Source organism: Peromyscus eremicus, chromosome 17, assembly GCF_949786415.1.
Source record: "Peromyscus eremicus chromosome 17, PerEre_H2_v1, whole genome shotgun sequence".
NCBI classification, from domain to species: Eukaryota; Metazoa; Chordata; class Mammalia; order Rodentia; family Cricetidae; genus Peromyscus; species Peromyscus eremicus.
This window is the reverse complement of record NC_081433.1, coordinates 60,618,603-60,644,936: the sequence shown is the minus strand read 5'-3', so window position 1 is coordinate 60,644,936 and position 26,334 is coordinate 60,618,603. Positions and strand designations below refer to the sequence as shown.

The 26,334-nt window shown below is 62.4% G+C and overlaps 2 protein-coding genes across 5 annotated transcripts in view; one reads left to right on the top strand and one right to left on the bottom strand.

The window, feature by feature from the left end:
• Window positions 1–5,210, bottom strand: part of Jak3 (Janus kinase 3) — an 8,783-nt gene extending 3,573 nt beyond the window's left edge. The window contains 10 exon segments of the mRNA XM_059244490.1: window positions 261–385; window positions 1,138–1,324; window positions 2,365–2,476; window positions 2,610–2,767; window positions 2,849–2,971; window positions 3,659–3,944; window positions 4,174–4,319; window positions 4,436–4,547; window positions 4,716–4,839; window positions 5,022–5,210. Coding sequence (XP_059100473.1) covers window positions 261–385; window positions 1,138–1,324; window positions 2,365–2,476; window positions 2,610–2,767; window positions 2,849–2,971; window positions 3,659–3,944; window positions 4,174–4,319; window positions 4,436–4,547; window positions 4,716–4,839; window positions 5,022–5,205 — 1,557 coding nt within the window. The 5' untranslated portion in view covers window positions 5,206–5,210.
• A 7,353-nt stretch (window positions 5,211–12,563) lies between these two features.
• Window positions 12,564–26,334, top strand: part of Unc13a (unc-13 homolog A) — a 52,970-nt gene continuing 39,199 nt past the window's right edge. For all 4 annotated transcript variants that reach the window (XM_059244278.1, XM_059244280.1, XM_059244277.1 and 1 more), the window contains exons 1-9: window positions 12,564–12,585; window positions 18,540–18,569; window positions 19,094–19,193; window positions 21,107–21,224; window positions 21,904–22,027; window positions 22,266–22,339; window positions 22,761–22,815; window positions 24,175–24,207; window positions 25,610–25,817. In XM_059244278.1, the coding sequence (XP_059100261.1) occupies window positions 12,564–12,585; window positions 18,540–18,569; window positions 19,094–19,193; window positions 21,107–21,224; window positions 21,904–22,027; window positions 22,266–22,339; window positions 22,761–22,815; window positions 24,175–24,207; window positions 25,610–25,817 (764 nt within the window). The remainder of the gene's footprint in view (window positions 12,586–18,539; window positions 18,570–19,093; window positions 19,194–21,106; window positions 21,225–21,903; window positions 22,028–22,265; window positions 22,340–22,760; window positions 22,816–24,174; window positions 24,208–25,609; window positions 25,818–26,334) is intronic.

Here is a 26,334-nt window from a genome sequence, read left to right as displayed (position 1 = left end):
GACCTCCCCCCCTGTCCCGGGACCTCACCCCTGTCCCGGGGACCCTCACCCCGTCCCGGGGACCCTCACCCCTGTCCTCCCGTCCCCGGCGACCCTCACCCCTGTCCCGGGACCTCACCCCTGTCCCGGCGACCCTCACCCCCGTCCCCGGCGACCCCCCCCCGTCCCCGGCGACCCTCACCCCCGTCCCCGGCGACCCTCACCCCCGTCCCCGGCGACCCCCTGTCCCGGGGACCCCCCCCCCGTCCCGGGGACCTCACCCACTCCAGGCTGTCCGCAGGGATTGTGTGGAAGCTCAGCTGCGTTAGTGCGCAGCAGGACGGGGCGCGGCCGGGGGCCGGGGCAGGGGTGCAGCTCGTTCTCACCACGATCAAATTGGACTTCTCTAGGGGGCAGAAGCAAGAAAACAGAGGTCAGCGGTCAGAGGCAAGGGTTCCCAGGAGCCCCCTCCCCGCACTAAGCCTGGGGACCCCCGGAATTCGCTCCTGAGAAGCGCGGGGCTGTGAGCGGAAGGGAGCAGGTCACAGGTTTGCAGTGCCAACCAGCGCAGCCTGGGGGGTGTCATCCGTCTGTCCCGGGGGGGGGTCGTCCGTCCGTCCCAGCGGGGTCGTCCGTCCCGGGGGGGTCGTCCCGGGGGGGTCGTCCCAGCGGGGTCGTCCGTCCGTCCCGGGGGGGTCGTCCGTCCCGGGGGGGTCGTCCGTCCCAGCGGGGGGGTCGTCCGTCCGTCCCGGGGGGGTCGTCCGTCCCGGGGGGGTCGTCCGTCCCAGCGGGGTCGTCCGTCCGTCCCAGCGGGGTCGTCCGTCCGTCCCGGGGGGGTCGTCCGTCCCAGCGGGGTCGTCCGTCCGTCCCAGGGGGTCGTCCGTCCCGGGGCCGTCCGTCCGTCCCGGGGGGGTCGTCCGTCCCAGCGGGGTCGTCCGTCCCGGGGCCGTCCGTCCGTCCCGGGGGGGTCGTCCGTCCCAGCGGGGTCGTCCGTCCCGGGGGGGTCGTCCGTCCCGGGGCCGTCCGTCCGTCCCAGCGGTGCGTCCGCAAACCGAACGACTGACGTCCAAAGCGGACGGGTGTTCTCTCCCACCGCGTGCCCCTCGGTCTCGGCCCCACCCGGAGCTGCCGGCGTGGTGGGCAGGAAGGCCGGCTCACCCTTGGGCCTGGGGGCGCAGCAGGAGGTGAGGTGCAGGGCGGCGCCATCCACACGCAGCCCCGAGTGCCCGCAGGCCGCCAGCAGCTCCCGGAGGCTCCGGTGCGGCCGGCTGAGGCCGGCCAGGGAGAAGGCCCCGGCGGGGTCCCGGCGGATGAGGCAGCCCTTGTAGTCCGGGCCGAGCGGCGTCTGCGAGGGGAGCGGGACCTGAGGGGGGGGTGGGGGGGTGGGGGGGGCGGAGGGCGGGGACAGGGGGGCGGGGACGGGGGGGCAGGGGGCGGGGACAGGGGCGGGGACGGGGGGGTGGGGGGGGCGGAGGGCGGGGACAGGGGGGCGGGGACGGGGGGGCAGGGGGCGGGGACAGGGGGGAAGGGGGGGCAGGGGGCGGGGCGGGGGGAGCGGGACCTGAGGGGGGGGTGGGGGGTGGGGGGGCGGAGGGTGGGGACAGGGGGCGGGGACGGGGGGGCAGGGGGCGGGGACAGGGGGGAAGGGGGGGCAGGGGGCGGGGCGGGGGGAGCGGGACCTGAGGGGGGGTAGGGGGTAGGGGGGGCAGGGACGGGGGGCAGGGACGGGGGGAAGGGGGAGGACAGGGGGGCGGGGACGGGGGGGTGGGGACGCGGGGGGCGGGGACGGGGGGGCGGGGACCGGGGGGCAGGGGGCGGGGGGGCAGGGACAGGCGGGCCCCCCACCCGCGGCCTCCGCGCCCCGGCCGGAAGTGGACCCTGAGCTTCCCGGAATCTGAATTACTTCCGCAGGTTTCCGTGTAGACGACCCGTGGAGTCGGGGCATCTTGTGCGGGCGGTGCCGCCTTCCACACGGGTGCCCGGGATGGCACTGGCATCCTCAGGCTTGGTGGGAAATCCGCCCCCCGCCCCCCGCCCCGACGCCATCCCAGCATTTTTTGATGCGCAGTCTTGCTATGTTAGCCCAGGCTGGCCTGTACACTTGCTATGTTAGCCCAGGCTGGCCTGTACACTTGCTATGTTAGCCCAGGCTGGCCTGTACACTTGCTATGTTAGCCCAGGCTGGCCTGTACACTTGATCCTCCCGCCTCAGCCTCTCGAATTCTAGTTAGAATCCCAGGCTGGTGCTCTTCAAGGAGAAGTGAGCACTCAGGCTGACCCCAGGCCGACCCCAGGCTGACCCCAGGCCGACCCCAGGCTGACCCCAGGCTGACCCCAGGATGTCATCTCCCCCAGGAAGCCGTCCCGCACCAGCAATGAACCCACCTGCACGCAGGCAGTGAGGAGAATGCTGTCATAGTCCTGAGGGCTGCGGCGGAGAATGTAGGAGCCCGGGAGGGAGCCGGCGGCCTTCAGCTTGTGGACCGCGAAGTCCAGCCTAGGCCGGGACAGAAGCCAGTCAGAGCCGGTCGGTCCCCGCCAGCTCATCCTCCACTGCCGGGGCGGAGGGGCCTCGCAGGGCCACGCCCCCACGGTGACCCCACGGGGACCCCAGGCCGCCCGCTCCTCACGTGATGGGTCCGTGGCACAGCTCTGCCACTTCCTCCAGCAGCCTCGGCGGCGCCACCTCCTTGCAGAAGAAATGCCTGGAGTCGCAGGTCAGCCGGAAGTAGCCATCCACGAGGGCCACGAAGGACAGCGCCTCGGGCAGCCCCGGGAACTCCGCTTCCTGGGCGGGAGAACTCGTCAGCGACCGGCGGAGCCCCAGGCCGCCCGCCCCGCTCCCAGGCTCAGCAGAGCCAGGACCCACCAGGATGTGGCTGTCCATCCTGGTGATGGTGACCAGCCGCTGCTCCCCTGCCGGACCCACGCGCGGGGCCTGCTTGATGCTGACGTCCACGATTTCGGGAAAGTCACAGAAGGTCTGGAAAAGCTGAGAAGGAAGGCCGGGCGGAGGCCGGGGAATGACATCCCGAGCACTCCGGCCTCGCTGAGCCTGCAGCCCTGCCCCAGCCCTGCCGCAGCCCTGCCCCAGCCCTGCCGCGCGCCCTCTTCCCTGCAGGGGACCTGGCACTAGCTACCCACAGACCCAGTCCCACCGCCCTCGGTCGGACCCAGCCCCATCTAGCCAGGCCCGCGTCACGCCCCCGACTGCCCCGCCCACCGCCCGGCCCACGAACGCCAGGCCCCGGTCCCGCCCCTGACTAGCCCCGCCCCAGGCTCCAGTCCCTCCCCTGACTAGCCCCGCCCCTGACTAGCCCCGCCCCAGGCTCCAGTCCCTGACTAGCCCCGCCCCAGGCCCCAGTCCCTGACTAGCCACGCCCCTGACTAGCCCCGCCCCAGGCCCCAGGCCCTGACTAGCCCCGCCCCAGGCTCCAGTCCCTGACTAGCCCCGCCCACAGCCTCGCCTCCAGCTAACTCGGCCCCTGGTGCTGCCATTCCCGCCCCCAAACTAGCCCCGCCCCTTGATCGGCCCCTTGCCTGATTGGTTCCTCCCGATTGGCCCCGCCCTACTTCGGCTTCTAACTGCTCTCCTGATTGGTCCTGCCCCAGGCTGGCTCCTTCGCTGACCGCCCCGCCCCCCGCAGGCCCCGCCCCTCCCAAGCCCTGCCCCCAGCACCTCGTGGTCCCCGGGGCTCCAGGCGACGCCGCTGCCGCCCTCGACGCGCAGGAGCCCCGGCCCCTCCTGGGCACCCGGGAGCCCCACGCGGAAGGTCTCGGCGGCGGCCGCCGGGTGCAGCCGCTCCAGGTCCAGGATGTACTTGGCCATGAGCGAGTAGCGGTCGGCCTGGCAGGCCACCACGCGGCGCAGCGCCTGGAGCACGGTCCTGCGGATGCGCCTGCGCGTCACGAAGCTCAGGCCCTGGATCAGGTCGCGCAGACCGGGCGGCAGGCAGGCTTTGTAGCTGTGGGGTGGGGGGCACGCCGGGTCTCAGGGTGGGGAGGGGGCCCGAAGGACACGCGACAGACATCGAGGGCCTTCCAGGCAGAGGCGGGCTGAGGGAGTGGGCATGGGAAATGAGGTATGTGTAGGAGTTTGGTAAGGTAAAACGATAGGGCCCCAGGCGCAAAGCCAGTTGAGACCGGGGACAGACAGGCCGGGAGCCAGGTCACTGGCAGGCCCGAGGCCCTCACCTGACGGTCTTGAGCAGTTCGCCTGGCCGCTGGGCCTGCTCACGGGCCATCTGGGCCAGGTCCAGCACGGCCAGGCTCAGGCACTCTCCCTGCTCCTTCAGGCTGAGGCCCACTGGGAGGCGCCCACTCACCAGGTCACTGCGGTGCTGGGGTCGGGCACAGGAGGGTGGCCAGGTGAGGTTCTGCCCAGCGCGGACCTGGGAGGTTGTTGCCTTGGGGTCCCCATCCCCGGGTTGAGCCTTCCCCGCCGAAGACTACCAACCTGGGCAAAGAGGTGTTCTAAAACATGTAAGTCCAGAATGGCGCTCGTCAAATCTTTGCGCAGCCCAAAGCGGTGACATGTCTCCAGCCCAAACCAGCCAGGGAAGTAAAAGCTGCGGGGTTCAGAATGCGGTGGCACAATCAGCTCTGGCTCCGCGGGGCCCAAGTGGCCGCTGATGTGCTGTGTGGCCTGCAGCAGCCCACCCTCTCTAGTCTTAGCCCCTGCTGTGGACCGAATAGTAACAGCACCCTGAAGGTGAACGGAGGGGCTCACTCCCTACCGGAGCCTGTAGACCAAGACTTGAGTGTCCACGTCCTCCACGGAGAAGATGTGGCTTGGAGAGAACCAGCAAGACAAGTCCTCGGTGGCCAGAGCGAAGAGCGAGTGATAAACAGGCAGGATGCCTGAAGGGATGGGCTCATCAGCTCAGTCATCAGTGCAGCAACACAGGCTGAGCCCATGATCCTCCCTTACCAAACTTCTACTCATCCCTCAAAGCCCCAGCACCAATGCTGACCACTCCTTTTCTCCATAGGTGGCTTGCTCAGTCCTGGCAAGTGGCCCAGGCATCTAGGGACCTACTCACCACAGGCCTTGGCTGCCTGCACACACAGATCCTCTGCCAAGTAGTCCCCAAAAGAGAATGACAGTCGCTGGGGAGGCCCAGATCCCCGGGGAGGAAGGAGGACATGCAGGGATCCTGCCTCTGAGGATGAGAGACTGCAGGAGCGCTGAGGGATCAGAGGTGTCTCCTCACTTGGAGGTGCCATGACTCTAACCTAGAGAGGCAGGGAATCAAACCAGAGGGGGCTTGACTGGGAGGGAAAAGAGCCGAGCCCCAGCGACAGCTTGGCTGGCGACCAGGTGTCTTCGGGTTCCGCATGAACTCACACCCCCTTGCACTTCTCTGCGCCCAGGGCAGACATCTCCAGCTGATCCACAAGCCTCCACATCCCAACCTGGTCAGCCAGGCCAGTACCCCAGGCAGGCATGAGCAATCAACAGCAGACACAGAAATAGGCCTGAGCAGGAAGCAGCAGCGGTTGGAGGAATGGGGACAGCTGTCTTCCCTTGTGGGTCCTCGGGTCACAGGAGCTGGGGCTAGAGGCTTCCGCACCTGGGGCCATGGGACCCTGTGCGCCAGTCTGTGGCCTGTGTCGTCTCCCCAACGCTTCCTGGTCTCTTCACCCTACTCCCCTGCACATCCAGCCTGTACTTTGTGGGCCTCATCGGCCTCATAGGGGAGGTCCCCCGCAGGGGCCTAGGGAACATGCGCTTCCCAGCCAGCCCTCCACGGGGCCCTCAGAGCCGGTGCGAGCACGGGGCGGGGCCTGAGCCCCCTGAGAAGAGGCAGGAAACAGCCGGCAGGCCCAGCCCCGCCACCTCAGGGCCAGGACGGTGGCTGGGAAAGGCACTTGCGGCCAAGCAGTTCCATCGTGAAGCCCACGACACAGGGCTGCCCTCTGCCCTCTGCATGGGCACCCTTCCATGATAAAACAACAAAAGCAGGCATAGTGGCCCACACTTGTCACCGCCCGACCCCGACCGGGAGGCACAAGGCCAGCCTGGGCTGCATGACACTGTGTATAGGGACAACAGATACATAAGTAAACAGAGTGCTGGGGACGGGGCTCAGTGGCCCAGGGCACCAGCTGCTCCAGCACAGGACCTGCGTTCGGTCCCCACCCACGGCGGCTCACAACCATCGTCTGCCTAGCGGCCCCAGCGCCCCCTCCTGGCCTCCGCGGGCACTGCACTCACGAAGCTTATGTTCACAGGAAACGCCGGCCGAGGGCTTTGGTCCCAGCGCTCAGCAGGCAGAGGCAGGCGGATCTCTGTGAGTTCGGGACCAGCCTGGTCTACAAAGCGAGTTCCAGGACAGCTGGGGCTACATACTGTCTCAACAAATAAACACCCAAAACAAAATACGCATAAAAGTAAATAAAAATAAACTAATGCTGGGCAAGGTGGCCACATGCGAGCACTCAGGAGGCAGAGGCAGGAGGATATCTGTGAGTATGAGGCCAGCCCGTTTTAGAGCAGCCAGTGCTTCAAATAAAGTTAACCTATTACTGTATGTGTGCTACGCGTTCAAGGCCAGACCCTGTCTCAAGAAACAAACAAGGGCAGGCCACATGGCTTGGCGGGGGGTGGGGTGGGGAGGCTTGCCCCAAGCCTGAGACCCCACTCGGGGAGGTTGTCCTCTGACCTCCAAATGTGCGCCGCAGCAATACACTCACACAGAAAAAAGTTAATAAAAATGTGTAAGCCATCATCATCATCATTTCCCCCCCCTCCTGCGGCTCCCGGGGAGGCTGCAGGAGGATTGCTGCGAGTTTGGGGGCTCCATGGTGAATTCCAGGCCGACTGGACGGAGGGACAGCCAGCTTCGGAATGCAAAGTGAAAGAAATAAGACGGCAAAGCGGATGCGAGTCTTAGAGGAGCACGAGCTTTCACCTAACCGAAAGCTCCGGCCCCTTTCTTCCCGAGCCTTGGACCGGAGGGTGGGGAGCCCCCGCGCATGCGCGCTGCTGCGGCCGCCCGGTGCGGTGCCCCCGGCTGCGCCCCGCGCCCCCCGCGCCAGGCGCCCGCGCCCCGAGCTCCTACCTGAAGCCGCGCCGAGGCGGCGGCAGCGGGCGCTGCGACAGGAAAGTCCCCGCTCCTTCCTGTGCGGCCCCCGAGCTTCCTGGCCGCCTCATTTACCGAAAGTCAGGGCGCCCTGGGGGCGGGGCGGGTGGGAGACCAGAAACCTGTGAAGCTGGGGCCACCCTGCGGGCACAGGAGCCTGGGGACGGGCGGGCAGGAAGGGAGGGGAGCTGCTGGGGACCTGGGTGGACAGAGGGCGCCCTCGAGGCTGCTGGGCACGCGTGTCCTTGGAACCGCGTGGGCCTGCCCGGCCGGGACCTGCTGCATCCGGCGCACACTTCAGGCTTCAGTTTCCACTCCACCCCAACCTTTAACCTCGGAAAAAACACCGAGCAATGTGCTCTTTTTCCCACCGGAGGGAGAAAACGCAGAACCTCCGAGCCACCCCGTGCTGATGAGCTGAAAGCAGCCCTCTCCTGGGGACCCCACCCCGCACTGGGCGTGCTCACACTTCCTCTGAAAACCGCCTTTTATTGATGTCCCGCTCCAAAGCTGCGGTGGGGGCCTGCGACACTGAGGCGGTGCGGGCGCTTGCCACACAGCTCGAGTTCAATCCCTGGGACCCGCAGGCTCAGCCTGGGGGTGCTGGAAAGAACTCCTCAAGCCGGAGCGCGTAATCGGGGAGCCCTTCCTCCATCCCTGGTTCTGGTGGCATCCTCAGCTCCTCAGCACGCTCCGGATCCACTTGTGCCCTGTGCCCGGTGCCTCTGTTTATCCGTCTGTTGCCAGTGTGGCTGCTGCACGGAGTGGAACTGAGTGTGAACACGGCGCTGTTCTGTGCAGACGGAGCCGGTTCCCCTGAAGCACTCCAAGTTCTCTGCTCAGATGTCTCTCCCCGGGCCTCAGACCCAGAGCATCTGCAGCTCCTGAAACACCACGCAGAGCAGGCCTCTCGGGCTGCCAATATGGCTGGGAGAGGATTGAGTGAGGAAACAAGACTTCGGAAATGGAAACACGAAGAGAGAGAGAGCAGGCGTGATGTGGAGGACGAGGCAGAGGGCTGACAGAACACACCAAGGTGTGCCACACAGCTCTCTGTGAGGGGCTGGGGGCGAGGCTCCGGGTAGAGCACTCGCTGAGCCCCTGAGATGCCATCCCAGTTACAAATGAAGAAGCTGCATGGCCCCAGTGCTGTGGTGTCGGAGACAGGGGGATGGCCACCAGCATAGCTCCAGGCTTGAGAGACCCTGTCTCAGGGAAGAAGGTGGACAGTGCGTGACAGAGCTGGACGGAGGACATCCTCCTCTGGCCTACACACACACACGCACACATGCGCACACACACACACATACACACGCACACGCACGCACAGAGCCCTGAGCTGCCATTGTCAGGCATGGTGGCACACGTGTGTAATCACAGCATTCAGGAGGCCCAGGCAGGAGGATTGCTGCAACTCTGAGCCAAGTGTGGTTCACATGGTACATTTCAGACCCGCTTAGGGCACATAGCCAAACCGTCTTAAAAAATGAATAGTACTTTTTTTAAGAAAAGAAAGGAAAAAGAGCAACTGTTGTGTTCCCTTATAAAAAGTCCAAAGCACACAAAACAGCTACATTTGTGAGAGGCAAGAAGAAGGAAAATAAGGGAATTAAAGATTTTGAGCGACAGGGAGCAGTGGGGCCCTGCGGGGACCGACAGCCCACCACTCTCCTTACCACTGATATCTGTCTAAAATTTTAAAAATGGAGCCGGGCGGTGGCTCACACCTTTAATCCCAACACTCGGGGAGGCAGAGCCAGGTGGATCTCTGTGAGTTCGAGACCAGCCTGGTCTACAGAGCGAGATCCAGGACAGCCAGGGCTACACAGAGAAACCCTGTCTCGAAAAATAAAACAAACAAAAAATTGGAGGCCTTAGAATTCCTGAGTTTCCAGGTTGGAACTCAAACGAGCTGTTACAAAACCATAGCACTGGTTTGTTCTGATCTTTCTTCTGTAGGTGGTGAAACTTAGGCGTTAAGTGTCAGGAGATAGCTTGGACTTGGACACTCTGCAAGCCAGGCCAGTGAGCCACACCCTCAGCCCCTCACTGGGGATTCTAGGCTCCACCCCTGAGCCACGCCCCCAGCCCCTCACTGGGGATTCTAGGCGGGGCTCCACCCTGACCACGCCCCCAGCCCCTCACTGGGGATTCTAGGCGGGGCCCCACCCCTGAGCCACGCCCCCAGCCCCTCACTGGGGATTCTAGGCGGGGCTCCACCCCTGAGCCACGCCCCCAGCTCCTCACTGGGGATTCTAGGCGGGGCTCCACCCTGAGCCACGCCCCCAGCCCCTCACTGGGGATTCTAGGCGGGGCTCCACCCTGAGCCACGCCCCCAGCCCCTCACTGGGGATCCTAGTCAGGGCCTGAATGAGGCTAAGGTCCCAAACACCTCCTGTTTTGATGAACTTCGGTGTTGTGCTGTGACAGAGACTCTGTGAGCTCAACCTGGTGTTACAATGGTTTTCCAGGTCCAATAGGAAGAGCTCTGTAGGTATGGAAGGCAGTAAACGTAGCAGAGCTGGAATCAGGACCCAAACACACAAAGGGAAGGGTCTCAGGCTGTGAGGAGTCAACTCTGAGATGGGCGTGCTGGCTTCGGGCCTGCAGTCCAGCAACTCAGTAAGCTGAAGCAGGAGAGTCAGGAGGCTCAGCTCTCCAGGGCCATTCCCATGAACCCAGGACCTCCCGTGAAAAAACTGAAGTGGATTCTAGAATTTATATAACACATATAATCATGCCCGTGCATGAAGGTGGCCTGGAGAACAAAGGGAGCCGGTGTATTAGAGGGGCGGTCATTATGCGGTATAACCAAGTAACAGAGGGGCTGGAGAGTTGGCACAGCGGTTAGGCGCACTCACTGCTCCTGCAGAAGACCTGAGTTTGATTCCCAGCGCCACATGGGTGCACACCACCATCTGCAGCTCCAGTCCCAGTGATCTGACAACTTCTTCTCTCCTCCAGGTGCACCAGGCGCTCGGATGGCGCCCTGACACAGGAACAAAACACTCACCGTTGCGGGAATTTGATCGCACTGTGAAACTCCGAGACTGTGTTAATAAAATCAACCTTGGATCAGAGGGCGGAGCCGATGACTAGTTGACAGGAATTAGCCCTAGAGAAGACGTAAGAGTCAGAAATATGGACATAGAAACGCCCAGGAAGGAGTAGGGCAGGACCTAGGGATATGCGATGTTTTTGATTTGGGGCAGCTGGAGAGAAGCTTTTCTTGCTGGGTCTCTGGCCAAAAGGTCAGCTGGTTGCTTCTCGGCTTCTATGAACTAGAAGGTTTTCACCCCAACATCTGATTCCTGGTTCATTATTGATAAATAGAACCATTGGCGGCAGCGGCCAAGCTGGGACTGGAAATCCCGCCAGCCCGGGTCTGAGCAGCAGGGTGCTGACAGTTGTTAAAATATCAGTAGGTTCAGGTTCGGCCACTAAATCGACAGAAAAACAACCCACACACATAAAGTAAAAGTAAATAAACTCAAGCCCAGCCTGGTCTGCAGAGGGAGTTCCAGGACAATCAGGGCTACACAGAGAAACCCTGTCTGGAAAAACAAAACAAAAATGTAAATAAGCTTCTGCTGTTTTGGTTTTTCAAGACAGGGTTTCTCTGTGTAGTCCTGACTGCCCTGGAGCTCTCTCTGTAAACCAGGCTGGCCTCAAACTCAGAGATCCACCTGCTTCAGCCTCCAGAGTGCTGGAACTAAAGGCGTGCACCGCCACTAATTGGCTAAAGTAAATAAGCTTTAACAAGAGCAGCAGAATTGAGGCGTGGTGGCACACACACACACACACACACACGCACGCACACACATGCACACACGCACACACACACACACACACAGCAGCAGCAGCAGCAGCAGCAGAGGATGGTGAAGATCAATGTGCTCCTGTGGGATGGACCTGTGGAGGTGTCTGCAGAAGTCTGAGGATGCGATTCTGTCTACAGAACCTACAGAAGGAGCTGCTGGCGGTGTTCACCACCAGTCCCGTCTCCGGGAGCTGCAGACAGGAGGATTCCTGCCGCTCCAGCCTAAGCAGTGAACCCCAGGCCTCTCAGACACTGCCAACAACAAAAACAGTAATAATAAATAGGTGATCTGTGCCTGAGGACTAGCACCCAAGGTTGTCTTCTGGGCTTACATGCGCAAGTGTGTGTATACACACTCACATACATACACAGACACAGATGCACACCAATGCACACATAGACACACACTTGGGGACATACACACAAGTAAACACACATATGCACTTACACATAGACACATGCACACACAAACACACAGACACACCCTTATACACAGATGCACACACTCACAGACATTCTCACAGACACACTTGAGCATGCTCAAGCTCACATACACGCTCACTCACACTGACACACACATATGCTGTCACACATGTAGACACAGATGCACACACACACACCTACATACATTCACGCACTTACACACACACATGTAAATAAATCAATAGGGCCCTGTACAACGGGTCAGTGAGCAGAAGCACTTCCAGCCACACCTGAGGTCTTGAGTTCCTGGAGCTCTGGAAGGTTGTCCTCTGACCTCCACATGCACACTGGGTTACCTGTGAGCCTCACTCCCACACACATAAATAAACGCTGTTTTTAAACATTTAGATTTATTTTATTTTATGTGCATGAATGTTTTGCCTGCATACATTTCCGTGCCTGTGGATGGTTGGGAGCCGCCATGTGGTGCTGGGGACAGGAAGCTGATTCTCTGGAAGAGCAGCCAGTGCGCTTAACCAGTGACATCTCCCCAAAAAGCTCCAGGAAATGTAATTTTTGTTTGTTTTGTTGTTTTGTTTTTTAATTTTTTCGAGACAGGGTTTCTCTATGTAACAGTCCTGGCTGTCCTGGAACTCACTCTGTAGACCTGGCTGGCCTCGAACTCAGAGATCCGCCTGCCTCTGCCTCCCGAGTGCTGGGATTAAAGGCGTGCGCCACCACCGCCCGGCGGAATGTAATTCTTTAAAGTTACAAAACGGATGGAGATACTCGCCGGTGGTAGATCACTTGCCTCGCATGCGGGAGGTCCTGAGTTCCAGTGTCAGGACAGCATAAAACAAAATGAATCAAATATGATTCAGTGCTCGGAAATCAGGGACGGCTTCCCGGGACACTGGAGACTGGGAACTGACGAGCAACAGTTCTGTTACCCAGGAGGATAAGAGCGCAGGTGAGGAGGCTCAGAGAGGGAAACAGGGCGGCAACAGGGACGGAGAGCCCCCGGCAGAGGCCGAGACGGAGCGGAAGGGGCCCGGCCTGGGCGCGCGGCCCGCGCTTTAAGGCGCCGGGCCCGGCTCCGCCCCGTCACGCGTCCCCGGCTCCGCCCACGCCGCAGCGTCAGAGCGCGTCAGGCGCTGTCCGCGCCCCCGGTGCTGAAGCGACATGGCCGGCGGCCGGGCCCCGGCGTGAGCCCCGAGCCCCGCGCTGCGCCCGCCGCGCCCTGGCCGCCCGGAGTCATGTCTCTGCTGTGCGTCGGAGGTAGGAGCTGCGTGGACGCGCGCCTGCTGCCGGGCCCGCGTGGCTGCGCCGAGCCGGGCTGCACCGCGGAGGGGACCCCCGGGGCGCTTGGCGGGGCGCGCACGGATCAGCTCCGGGGGTCCTGCCCGCCGCGCGCACGCGTGAATGCGGGGCTTGGGCGCCGGTGTAGGTGCTGTGTGGGCGCTGTAGGGGCCGGGGGTTGCGCGCGAGGGTGCGGGTGTGGGGGCAGTGGGCCCGGCCTGGGCGTGGGGACACCTCCTCCGGTCCCCAGTGTCCCCCAAACAGGGCAGCGGGATCCGCGGGAGCGCGTGGCCCCCTCTTCGCCTCACCCCTTGGGCTGGATGGAGGGAAGGAGACGTGGGGGGGGGCAGCTATTTTGGGGCCAAAACGCCATCTGCACGAGGCCCACGCCCAGGCCCATGCTCCGCGTTTGGTGGGAGGAGGCCGGGAACCACGGGAGAGGTGTGACCCCTGCACCCCTCGAAGCCCCGGGTGGGGCCGGGAGCCGCCGCGGGTAACTGCTGCTGGAGACCTTGGGCGGGGGAGTAGCCGGAGAGGGGCGCGTGCCGACACCGTTGTGAGCCCGGGTCTTTGGGGTGAGGGTGGGTCCCTCGGGTGGGTCCCTCCCCTCCCCACCTCCTGCAGGCTGTGCGGGGCGGAGTGCTAGTCTCCCACCGCCTCAGATCTCAGGCTGCGGGAGACCTTGGGCGGCAGGAGTGCGGATTTGAGCTCCGCGGCTGCGTGGCTCGGGCTGGCCCCGCCCCTCCGCCCCTCCCCCGCCTCCCCTCCCCCTCCCCCTCCGCTCGGGCTCCATTCACAAACCCGGCCCCGCCCGCCCGCGCCCCGCGGAGCACAGCTCTGGTCGGGTGGACGCGGGTGTTCTTAAAGGCGCAGGGACCCTTTTCTGTGAGCGGGCGCTGGGAAGGGTTCCGACCGCTCAGGGTCACTGGGCCGTGGCCGCCTCCAGGCCTGGGCAGTAAGTGGAGCTGAGCGCGAAGGGGACCCTCTGGGCAGCCCCACAGCCCCAGCCGGAAATGGAGGTGGACCCCCTTCTCGCCAGCTCCCTGCACCCCGCATCCTCCCATCCTGCCTAGTGTGGGGGGGCGTCACCCCAACTCTGACGCAAACCGGAGGCTCGGCTGCGGGGGTGGAGAGCGGGCAGCGTCAGGAAGCTTCAGAAAGCCAGGCCCGGGGACGTTGTACTGGATCCCCTGGACTCCCCGGGGGGGGGGGGGGGGGAGACCGGGGGTGACGGACAGGCCTGGGGGGGTAAGCTTCCTGGGAGGTGCGGGTGGGGCCTGCGGGGGGCGGGGCTGGACCAGGGCCCCACCCGCGACCACCCCCACGTGTTCGTAGCCAGGCCCCGGACCCTTTAAGACTCCATGGGGGCTCCAGTCTCCCCGCAATGGAAACTTCCACGTTGCAGACAGACCTGGACTGTCCACACATACGCTAATTAGCGTTAGGATATACACACGCATGGGCTGGAGCTGAGGCCCAGTGTGTGGGGTGCTGCAGCTCAGTCGGCAGAGTGCTTGCCGCTCAGTCGGTATGGTGCTTGTAGCTCAGTCGGCAGAGTGCTTGCTGCTCAGTCGGTGCAGTGCTTGCTGCTCAGTCGGTACAGTGCTGTGCAGCATGCGCAGAGGCCTGATCTTCATCCCCAGTACCACATAAACCAGGCCCGGTGGCACATGCCTATCTTCCCTGCACTTGGGAGGCAGAGGCAGCGGATCGGGAGTTTGCGGTCATTCTCAGCTACACGATGAGTTTGAGGCCAGCCTGGGCTAATGAACCCTGGTACACACTCAAGAGTAAAGTATAGGAAGGAGGATCTTCTTCATCCCTGCACAGGCACACACTTGACCACACCTCACCTCTCACAGGCAGACAGGCCAAGCACTCCTGCAGACCTGTGATCTCCCTGACTTTGTAAGAAGCCCTGTGTGTGCGGGTGTGGAGGTCAAAAGACAGTTTTGGGGAGTCTGCCCCCCTTCCATCATTATCGGGCTTGGCGGGAACCGGTGCCCGCGGAGGCATCGCCCACTTTGTTTGCTGAAACAGAATCTTTTACTGAAACTTGAGCTCACTGGTTGGCTGACCATCAGGACGCAGGATCCACTTGTACCCACCCCACCCCTGTGGATCTTTACCCGGGGCCTGGGGATCTGAACTTAGGTCTTACTTCGTTCTTACGTGGCAGCCTCTTTACCCACGAGCTAGCTTTTCCTTTAAAATGAAAAAGATACATTTTAGCCAGGCATGGTGGCACACACCTTTAATCCCAGAACTGAGGAGGCAGAGGCAGGTGGATTTCAGTGAGTCCGAGGCCAGCCTGGTCTACAGAGTGAGTTCTATATACGTAGTGAGACCCTGTCTCAAAAAACAAAACAAAACAAAAACAATAAGAAACAAACAAAAACTAAAGAAAGAGAGAGGAGCATTCTTAATGTCTGAACTCCTTCCAGAGGCACCCCACCACTGTCTCTGAGGCTGGGCCTGGATCCCAGCAGGCCTGGATCTAACTGTAGCAGAGGCTGTCTTTGAACTCTGGAGGGCTAGGATGACAGGTGGCTATCTTCAAGTTTCCCTAACTGTTTCCTGAACAAGACGATCCGAGGAAGGGGTACGGGCATGTGTTTGCGGGGTGTGGGTGTGCATCTGCCTTGAATCCTGAATAGTACCAGAGTCCATCCACCCGCAACCCCACCTCACAGATGAGGAGAGCCGCCACACAGCGGGCAGGAGCTGAGGACCCCCCCCCCCCCCCCCGGCTGGCCTTGAACTGGGGAGGAAGCAGTCAGGGTCCTTCTTGACTTGGGATGGTCTGGTTCCCCCCTCCGTTCCCAGAATCCTTTGCAAAGTTCTGCCCCTAGCTGCCCCAGGGCTGATACCACCCAGCATCAGGGACCGGCCAGCGACCGCCCTGCTACCTCCTTCAGGGTGCCGTGGGTGACGGTGGCAGGCCTGCTTAGTCCCCCCGGTGCCCAGCCCGCGGTCAGCGTCCCTTCTGCGGTCATCCACGGCCATCGCGGGTCCCCGGAGGGTCGCCCTGTGGCCTTCCACCGCCTCCCCGGTGGCCGGTCCCCCGCCCGCCCCCAGGAACCTCGGCAAGTCTCCCCGGACAGCTGCCTTTAGTTAGAAAACGGATCTGAGCTCCCGAGGATGCCAGCAAGGAATAAAAATAGTGCGGGTGACAGGTGACGAGGGAGGGGCAGCCCCGCCCCCGCCGAGGCGGGGAAACTGAGGCTGTGCGAGGGCAGGGACCTGACTCCCGGCGGCGCAGGTCTCGCCGCACGCTATAAATAGCTGGGCCGACGCGGCGCTTCCGCCGCTGACCCCGGCGCGGCGCGGAGAGGTGGCGGGATGTGACGCGGCGGTGACTCGGGCGGGCGGGCGGGCGGGCGCGGTGGGGACACAGAGCAGTCGCTGCAGACTGCCCTGCCCTGCCCTGCCCTGCCCTGCCCAGCCCTGCCCTGCCCTGCCCTGCCCTGCCCAGACACCCGCTGGCCGAGCCTCAGACCTGGGTCCCCGGGCACCCTCCCTCCCCCGACACCCTCCCTCCCCCAGACACCCTCCCTCCCCCGACACCCTCCCTCCCCCGACACCCTCCCTCCCCCAGACACCCTCCCTCCCCCGACACCCTCCCTCCCCCAGACACCCTCCCTCCCCCGACACCCTCCCTCCCCAGACACCCTCCCTCCCCCGACACCCTCCCTCCCCCGACACCCTCCCTCCCCCGACACCCTCCCCTTCCCCCGACACCCTCCCCCTCCCCCGACACCCTCCCTCCCCAGACACCCTCCCTCCCCAGACACCCTCCCTCCCCAGACACCCTCCCCCCCCCGACACCCTCCCTCCCCAGACACCCTCCCTCCCCGACACCCTCCCTCCCCCAGACACCCTCCCTCCCCCGACACCCTCCCTCCCCCAGACACCCTCCCTCCCCCGACACCCTCCCTCCCCCAGACACCCTCCCTCCCCCAGACACCCTCCCTCCCCCAGACACCCTCCCCTCCCCCAGACACCCTCCCTCCCCCAGACACCCTCCCTCCCCCACACCCTCCCCTCCCCTAGACACCCTCCCTCCCCGACACCCTCCCTCTCCCCGACACCCTCCCCTCCCCCAGACACCCTCCCCTCCCCCAGACACCCTCCCCTCCCCCAGACACCCTCCCTCCCCCGACACCCTCCCTCCCCAGACACCCTCCCCTCCCCCGGCACCCTCCCCTCCCCGAGACACCCTCCCCTCCCTAGGCACCCTCCCTCCCCCGCCACCCTCCCCTCCCCAGACACCCTCCCCTCCCTAGGCACCCAGACTTCTTGCACAGACACCCTCAAACCCTCCCCCAAACACCTCTGACCCTGCCCCCTCTCAGACTCCATTCCCCTCCCAGAAATCCCCACAGCAGGCTCCAGACCTCACCCTTAACTACCTCCCCCAGGCTCCTCCCCCACCATGGCTCTCCCCCTCCAATCCCCTCCCCTCTGCAGACCCCCTGCCCATGTCCTGAGCCTCCCGGGTCCTAGCCCAGCCTGAGTCTGGCCTGGGTTGTCAGAGCCTCATCCTCCAGCCAGCACGGGTGTGGGGCCCCCCAAAACCCTCATCCTCCAGCCAGCACGGGTGTGGGGCACCCCAAAACCTTCATCCTCCAGCCAGCACGGGTGTGGGGCACCCCAAAGCCCTCATCCTCCAGCCAGCACGGGTGTGGGGCACCCCAAAGCCCTCATCCTCCAGCCAGCACGGGTGTGGGGCACCCCAAAGCCCTCATCCTCCAGCCACAGAGGCCGAAGTACAGGGGTTAAGGATCATGGAGGGGGAGGGGAAAGAGACAGAGAGACAGAGATGAAGGAGGAGGAGGAGGAGGAGGAGGAGAAGGAGGAGGAGACATCAGCCAGGAGGCCTAGGAAAGAAAGCTGAGGATGAAGGCTGAGCGCTCACTCTCTAGCTCCTGGTCACACAGCACTGGAATGTGAGTGCAGCTGTTCCTCTCTGGCCTGAATCCCTGTTCCCTTCCCCCAGTGTCTGGGCATTCTCCATTCACGCTCCACAGTCCCACGTGTGCTGGGCACAATGTCAGATTTATTGGCCTTTACAAACTGGGTTTTTCAGCAGGGACTTGGTGATAGCATAGGAGTTTACATACCAGGGACCTCAAGATCTGGAATGGTGTGTGTCTGATGCTATTTTCGAAGTAAAAATGGTCATGTGCACAAGATTGTCTCTCATGGACTGTCCACAGTGTTTCCAGGGCAAGGGCAGCAGGGTCTGGGAAGACAGGAGAGCCTGACTTTCTAAGCATGTCACTGTCCCTGCTTCCTTCCGGTGTGCCCGGGACCTGCACATGGTCTACACACACCTCAGGAGGGAAGGGCGGCCGGAGAGCGGAAGAAGGGACAGAGGGAGCGACGGGTTGTCTGTCCACCTCCGTCAGGCTTTGGAGTATTGAGCATGGAGCCCAAGGAGACAGCTAAGTCAGGGCCTCTGACCCTGCAGGTCAGGGAGTGTCCTCACCTCCACACATCCTGGCATCCCCAGTTCCAGCTTTATTGGAATTGGAGTGAAGGGACCACAGGAGCCTGGGGGAAGGGGAGGGTCGCGTCCATGGGCCAGACACCTTCTGTTCAGGTCTATCTGATGGCCTTTTCCCTCTCCCTCCTCTCTCCCTTCTCCTCCACCTTCTCCTCCTCTTTTTTTCTCCCTCCTCCTTCTCACCCTCCTCCTCTCCCTTTCTCTCTCTCCTCCTCCTCTCCCTCCTCTTCTCCCCCTCTCTCCTCCTCTCCCTCCTCTTTTTCTTCTCCCTCCTCTCCCTCCTCCTCCTCTCTGCCTCTGATATTCTTTAATTCTCCTCTCCATCTCTCTTTCTTCTCTGTATCTCTCTATCTCTTTCTTCATCTCTGCATGTCTCTCTCCCTCTCCTCCCCACACCCTCCTGCTGGCTCCTGTCTCTTCACAGTCAAAAAAGCCAAGTTTGATGGTGCCCAAGGTAAGTGTCCTGTCCTGGCTGTCCTGCACTGTCCCACCTGTCGTCCTGTCTGCTCTTGTCTGGTCTCCTGGGCAGCTGCTGCCCTGCCGAGGGCAGGTTCATCTCAGGCGTGAGCTTTCTCACCCAACCAGGCCAGCAGTCCTCCTGGGGAGGGACCCGGGGCCAGGGAGTGCCGGAGACACAAGCGGGACCCAAGGCCTGGACACCGCCTGCCCCACACTCCAGCTCTAGCTGTCTGCCCTTTTGTATTTTAGGACAGGGTCTCACTAAGCTGGCTAGACTAGCTTGGAACTCACTCTGCAGCTGAGGCTGGCCTTGAACTGGCCATCCTCCTGCATGGACCATCAGTGTCTCCTGAGCTGAAAACCAAACCCCGTAGCCTTGGCCTCCATTCCCCGTGTAATTGTGAGAATGGATGGTCACTGGTGGTTCGGGGCCCGCGCTTGCTGGTCCACCGCTGGGGTTGAGGTGAGCACGCGGACCTGGGAGGGGACAGCCGGCCATTGCCCCACTCTCCGCTGCAGAGAAGTTCAACACCTACGTGACCCTGAAGGTGCAGAACGTGAAGAGCACTACCATCGCTGTGAGAGGCAGCCAGCCCAGCTGGGAGCAGGACTTCATGTTGTGAGTGCGAAGCTCCGCCCCTGGCCACGCCCACGGGGACCACGCCCACCGGGACGCATCTGACACGCCCACCGCAGACACACACCCCGGCCCGCACACAATAGGCCTCTTCAGCCAGAGCCCCGCCCATAACAAGCCCACCCGCTGAAAGGCCCCGCCCACCTAAAAACCAGGAGCCAAGCATCTCTTACCGGAAGAACCCGCCCATAGCCCCACCCTCCAGGCGCGGCTCCCCATAGGCTCCCTCTTCAGGCCAGTCCACTGAAGGCTCCACCCACACCTCACCCACCACAAGCCCCGCTCACCCACATTAATCCCGCCCACCTAGACCCCGCCCACTATAGGCCTTTTCAGACCCGACCCTGGTCCCGCCCTGGACACCCGTTGGAGGCTCCGCCCCCACTCCTCTCCCCTCCCCCACCACGGCAGACCCCCATAGACTACAGCAGACCCCACCCAAACAAACCCCACCTCAACAGGCCCTGCCCCAGGCCTCACCCCAAATAGACTCCCCTCTGCAGCCCCTCCCCAAGCAGGCTCCCCAACACCGCTGGTCCAGCCCCCACCCAGTGGTCACCTTCCAGGCCCAGGCTCCACCCACAGCCCCAGGCTCCCCTTCCAGCAGGGAGCCACTGCCGGCCACGCCCACCCCACTCATTCCCACGGGTGGGAGCCACTGCCGGCCACGCCCACCCCACTCATTCCCACGGAGGGAGCCACTGCCGGCCACGCCCACCCCACTCATTCCCACCGGAGGGAGCCACTGTCGGCCACGCCCACCCCACTCATTCCCACGGAGGGAGCCACTGTCGGCCACGCCCACCCCACTCATTCCCACGGGTGGGAGCCACTGCCGGCCACGCCCACCCCACTCATTCCCACGGAGGGAGCCACTGCCGGCCACGCCCACCCCACTCATTCCCACCGGAGGGAGCCACTGCTGGCCACGTCCACCCCACTCATTCCCACGGAGGCAGCCACTGCCGGCCATGCCCACCCCATTAATTCCCACCGGAGGCAGCCACTGCCGGCCACGCCCACCCCACTCATTCCCACCGGAGGGAGCCACTGCCGGCCACGTCCACCCCACTCATTCCCACGGAGGCAGCCACTGCCGGCCATGCCCACCCCATTCATTCCCACCGGAGGGAGCCACTGTCGGCCACGCCCACCCCACTCATTCCCACGGAGGAATCCCTGCACCCTCCCATCAGCCCCCAGCCAGGCAGGGCCACGGAGGCCACATTTACAAAACGCCTCCCCGCTAGGCTGTTTTATTTACCTTGAAGACAGGGTCTCATGTAGCCTAGGCTGCCCTAACTGGCTAAAGATGACCCAAACCGGATCCTCCCGTCTCAGCCTCCTGAGCGGTGACATTGCAGGTGTGTACCAACACACCTGTCCCTTGTCCCATTGATGCCTAGCGACCAGGCTGAGCCCCTTCCTGCGATTTTTCATTCTTTTAAATCAACCGTGCCCATCACCCTGAGGGGGTTCACTGCGGTGAGTTCCGTTTTATGGAGAAGGAGAAGGTGGCGCAGAGAACAGGGTTGGCCGGTGTGTGGACTCGGGAATGGCCAACCCCAGACACCGAGAGGAGTCTGGCCGGGAACTGCCGCGGAGGTGTGCGTCCGGCCTTTGCCTCACGACCCCAGAAAGACAGAGGGTGTGGTGGCACCTTCTGTCCCCACTTCTCCCTCCCGATGCAACTCTGCCCGCCTGTGGTAGTCCGAGCTAGGTGCTACTTCCTGGGGCCTCAGTTACCCTCCATAGAATGAAACCAGTGTGTCCCGTGGCACCCGGGCTCCCCCGGGCCAGGCCTCCTGGCCGTGCTGTGTCTTCAGGCCAGCGCTCTGACCTCTGGGCCTCTCTGCTTCCCACTCCCCTTATGTCCTTGTCTCCTGTGCACGCAGCGAGATCAACCGCCTGGACCTGGGCCTGACGGTGGAGGTGTGGAACAAGGGTCTCATCTGGGACACGATGGTGGGCACCGTGTGGATCCCGCTGCGGACCATCCGTCAGTCCAATGAGGCGAGTGGCAGATGGGAGGAGGTCTGGCAGAGACCCAGGGGCTTGTGGTCCAAAAAAAGTGAGACTCACCCTCCTCCCGGCAGTGCTCAGTTTGGGTCACCATCTAGCCATTCAGAGTGGCCACCAGAGGCTCCCCACTGCGTCCGCATCCCAGCCGGGGATTTGGGCTCAGTTAAGGGTCCGACCTGCTCTTGACCCTCCTGGGGACTCCAGCAGCCCCAGGATAGACCAGGCTTTGACAAGACACCAGAATACGCTTGTTTTTAAATCAATGAACACTCAATGAAGGGAGAGAGCGAAAGTGGCATCCATGATGCCAGAACCAAAAGCGGTGTAGACGGGGACCCCGATTTCCTCAGTGGCCCGCAGGCGTGAGGGTATCCCCCCCCCCAGGGAAGCAGACGGTTTTCTTCAAGGAAGATTGTCATCGTATGGACAATAAAGAAACTGAGGGTCAGAGGGACCCCAGTTGCTCACAGTGCTCCTGTACCAGGCGGTGTGGGGGGTCTCATTCCCTCAGGCAGTTTCCTGAGGGTGACTGAGGAGCCAGAACTACAAAGTCCCTCACCTGTGAAGTGGCTGGGGGCCGGGGTGAGGAGGTCCACTCGAGAGAGGCCAGTTGGGTCTGTCCCCTTCCTTGGGGGCTCTGACCCCAGTCCCATGCCTTCGCCAATGACAGGAGGGCCCGGGAGAGTGGCTGACACTGGACTCTCAGGCCATCATGGCGGACAGCGAGATTTGTGGGACCAAGGATCCCACTTTCCACCGCATCCTTCTGGACGCACATTTTGAGCTGCCCTTGGGTGAGTCCTAGGGCATCGCCCGACTGGAGACCACAGCGTCCACACATGGGGACTGAGATGGTGGAGACTGTGGCCTTCAGGATCCTCTCTACCTACCCTGGAGCCCCTGGCTTCCTGCCCTCTCCACCTCCGTCCATTCCTGGGGTTCCCCAGGCGGCTCCCCACACCACCCAGCCAGCGCCCAGGGGAGGGAGGCCAGGTGTCTCTGGTGTCCAGGACATGGCCGCTTTGCTCGCAGACATCCCTGAGGAGGAGGCTCGGTACTGGGCCAAGAAGCTGGAGCAGCTGAATGCCATGCGTGACCAGGACGAGGTGTGTCACCAGCAGCATCTGTCCCCTGCTCTGCTTGCCTCTCCCTGGAGCCGGCTTCCTGATGCCCAGAACCCAGTGCACGGGGGCTTGTGAGGTCCAGTGTCACCTGACACAGGACGCCCAGCCACCCCAACCTCTCCAGACACATGGGGACATTCTGGAATGCCCCATCTTCCCTGCCAGACCAGCTTCGGGCTGGCTCTCCGCACTACCCTGTGCTCGTAGTGTCCCGGTCCACAGCCCAGACTCACACGGAGTCCTGGGTGGGTGGGGGCAGGAGGAGACGTGACGGAGGTCTGACTGGTCACCATCTCTGTCGCTCTGTCTCCCCATCCCGCTCTGTGGGTACACAGAGTCTGGTGGGCTTGTTGGGGGTAAGATCGTGTCCCCGCTGTTCCCTGACATGCCGTCCCCTCCCCAGTACTCCTTCCAGGACCAGCCGGACAAGCCGTTGCCTGTGCCCAGCAGCCAGTGTTGTGAGTGCCTCTCTCCTGTGACGTGACGGTCACTCTCCCGTCTAGAGGGTTGCGCCCTGGGGCCAGGCCAAGGGCACACAGCAGATGGCCAACAGCTTGACAGAGCAGTGGAAGTCTGGTGTGCAGCTCCTGCCTTGCTGTGTCCCACCTGCTGCCTCCACGGCCTGAGAAAGTGACGGCCAGGGCCAAGCCACACATGGAGTCTGGGGCTAAGGGACCCCACCTGACCGCTGTCTTAGGGACACTGCAGCTCCGGTGTGGCCCAGCCTGACCCGAACGCCTGGATTCCGGGCATCCTCCTGCCTCAGCTTTCTGAGCAGCTGGACAAGTGTGAGCTGGGCTGCACCATGCGTGTTAATCACAGGGGTGGCTCCTCTGGTGGTAGCCGGTCCCAGCCAGAGTCTCCGACCCCCTCAGTCCCTCAGACACACCCAGGCCGGGTCCCATGCACTGAGATGTCCCTTCCTCGTGAGTCTCTGTCGTCACAGGCCCCAGCGCACAGCTCCCTACTCACCCGTGGGCCCCACATCACCCTCTAGCCGCCTCCTCCTCCATCTGCCCCCTCTCTCCCCTCCGTGTCCAGCCTCTTCCCCAAGTGCCCAGGACAGTGGGGATGGGGCTGGAGGGAGCAGAGCCTGGGGGCTGCTGGGGGATGGAGAACCCCTAGGCAGTAAACTGAGGACAGAGCGGGGTTCAAATTGGGACGTGAACACCACTATCCAGTGCTGAACCTGAGTGTCCCCGGGGGCATTTCATCACCCATTTCACAGAACAGGCATCCAAGGGGGTAGACTTGTGACCCCAACAACCTTTTCTGAGATGTGGAGTGCTGGGGTGTGATGGAGAACATGGCTGTGTCTCTGGCCCAGCCAATGGGAGGCTGTGTGATTTCAAGCTGCTCACTCACCCTCTCTGAGCCCCCCCCCCAAAAAAAAAGGAAATATGACAAAATTTATGTGGAGCTGGGGTTTCCAAGGGAGGAAACGAACAAAGCCGGACGCGCTAGGGCTGGGGAGATAGCTCACTCAACAGGTAAAGGACAGGACCTGAGTTCGAATACCCGACACCCCTGTCATAGCTGGGCATAGTGCCTGGATGCGGAGGCAGGAGGACCCCTGGAGCTCACTGACCTGCCCGGCTGGGGAGCCCGAGAACCCGTGAAAGACCCCATCTCATCCTCGGGCTGAGGGGGAGGCGCGGCCCCTGCGTTTTGAACATTCCCATGCTAGAGATGATGTGGGGGACATGGGGAGGTGCTGGCCTGGGATGAGGACAGTCTGTCCTCATCCCAGGGTGGCGGAGTGGGGCCCCGGGAGGCCGGGATGCGGCCGTGGCTCATCTGCAGCTGCTCTCTCGTAGGTAACTGGAATTACTTCGGCTGGGGGGAACAGAGTAAGTGACTCGGGGACCCGGGCACCCTGGGGATCTCAAAGCTTCTTACTGCCCTGCACACTGGGGCTCACAGCAGGGCCAGAGGTGGGGGCGTGCAGCTGTGTACACCCCGCAGCAGGTGGGGCTGGGGGAGACACTGAGGTAGGGACCCTGGGACCCCCTCACCCGCCCCCATGTATAACCTCACCCCATATCTCTGCCTCTGTTTCCCTTATCACCCTGGAAGAGGCCCCATGCCACAAGTGTGAGAGAGAGGGGCCAGGTATCAACAGCAGCTGGGGCCGTGTCCTTGAGGGAACCCCAGTTCCCTAAGCCACATGCACCCTGGGAAAGGAAAGCCACCCTGCCCTTGTCCCTGACACCAGCCCAGCATGCATGAGGCCCCCGGTTCCAGTGCCAGACTCCAAAGCACAGACACTTGGTGTAGCTGGGTCAAGGAGAAGCTAATGGAGCCCAGAGCAGATGAGTCTCTCAAAACCAAAGTGGCTGGAAACGGTGTAGGCAGACGCAGGCAGCTTGGTCAAAAACTGTGTGTTGGGGCAGGAGAGATGGTTCATCAGGTGAAGGTGCTTGCAGCTAATTCTGACGACCTGAGTTCGATCCCTGGGACCCACATGTTAGAATGCGAGAACCCGCACAGATGCTGTATCACCTGTGCCCACACTGAACAAATGTAACAATACTAACTATATAAACATTTAGGGGCTGGAGAGATGGCTCAGCGGTTCAGAGCACTGGCTGCTCTTCCAGAGGACCAGGGTTCAGTTCCCAGCAACCACATGGTGGCTCACAACCATCTGTAAGGAGATCTGGCGCCCTCTTGTGTCATGTGGGCACACAGCAGGCACACACACACACACACACACACACACACACACACACACACACACAGAGTATACATGTTAAATAAATCTTTTAAAAAAATGGTAAACAAGTATAGACTCCAGCTGAGATTGCTTTCCTGTTCAAAATAGAGTTGTTTAAAAAAAAATTGTTACTTTGGAGGGCTCCCGTAGTTTGAGCTGAGATTATCGAACTGGTCTACAAGAGTCTGGGTCAAAGAATGTCCCTTTAGCCAAAGACAAGAGCCAGATAACTCGGTGGAGGAAATGGTTGGGCAACAGGGTGCTAGGGTGAGTGCAGCAAACTGTCCTGAGTGTTGGGCATGTTTGTCCAGGAGCAGCTAGAGGGTGCCCTCCACTAGGAAGTGAGCCTGAGGGTCCATGCCCAGGCTCTTTGAGAACCGAGTCCCCACCCCTGCCCAGATGACACAGTTGGGTGAGCGCCCTTCCTTGCTCTGCAGCAGTCTGGGCGGGTGGGGCGGTAGCAGAGGATGTGACGCCCCCGCCTGGGAGGTTGATTTGGCCTCACTGTGTGCTCCCTCGGCTCCTCTCCCCTGCAGACGACGACCCCGACAGTGCCGTGGATGACCGGGACAGTGACTATCGGAGTGAGACTAGCAACAGCATCCCGCCGCCCTACTACACGACATCGCAGCCCAACGCGTCTGTGCACCAGTACTCCGTGCGGCCACCTCCCCTGGGGTCCCGGGAGTCCTACAGCGACTCCATGCATAGTTATGAGGAGTTCTCAGAGCCGCGGGCACTCAGGTGGCTGTGGGGCCGGGCGTGCACCCGGGCCTGCTGGGGTCAAGTCGGGCCCATCTCACAGAACATTTTTGTTTATATTTGTTTGTGGGGGGGGCGTGTGTTATGGTGTGTGTATGTGGGGGTGTCAGACCACAACTTGTTGACCTCGGGTCTTCAGGCTTGGTGGCAAGCACCTGCGCCCACTGAGCCGCCTCTGGACCTTGGTGCTGTCCTTAGGACTGGAGCCTTTTGTTTAAGACGGCGGGAGGCAGGGGATCAGGAGCGCACAACTGTTCTAGTCACATAGGAAGCTGGAAGCTAGCCTGGGCTACGTGAAACCCTCTCTCAAAAAAACAAAACGAGCCGGGCGGTGGTGGCGCACGCCTTTAATCCCAGCACTCGGGAGGCAGAGGCAGGCAGAGCTTTGTGAGTTTGAGGCCAGCCTGGGCTACCAAGTGAGTTCCAGGACAGCCAGAGCTACACAGAGAAACCCTGTCTCAAAAATTGAAACAAGGCCTAGCTACTGCTTCTCGTCCTG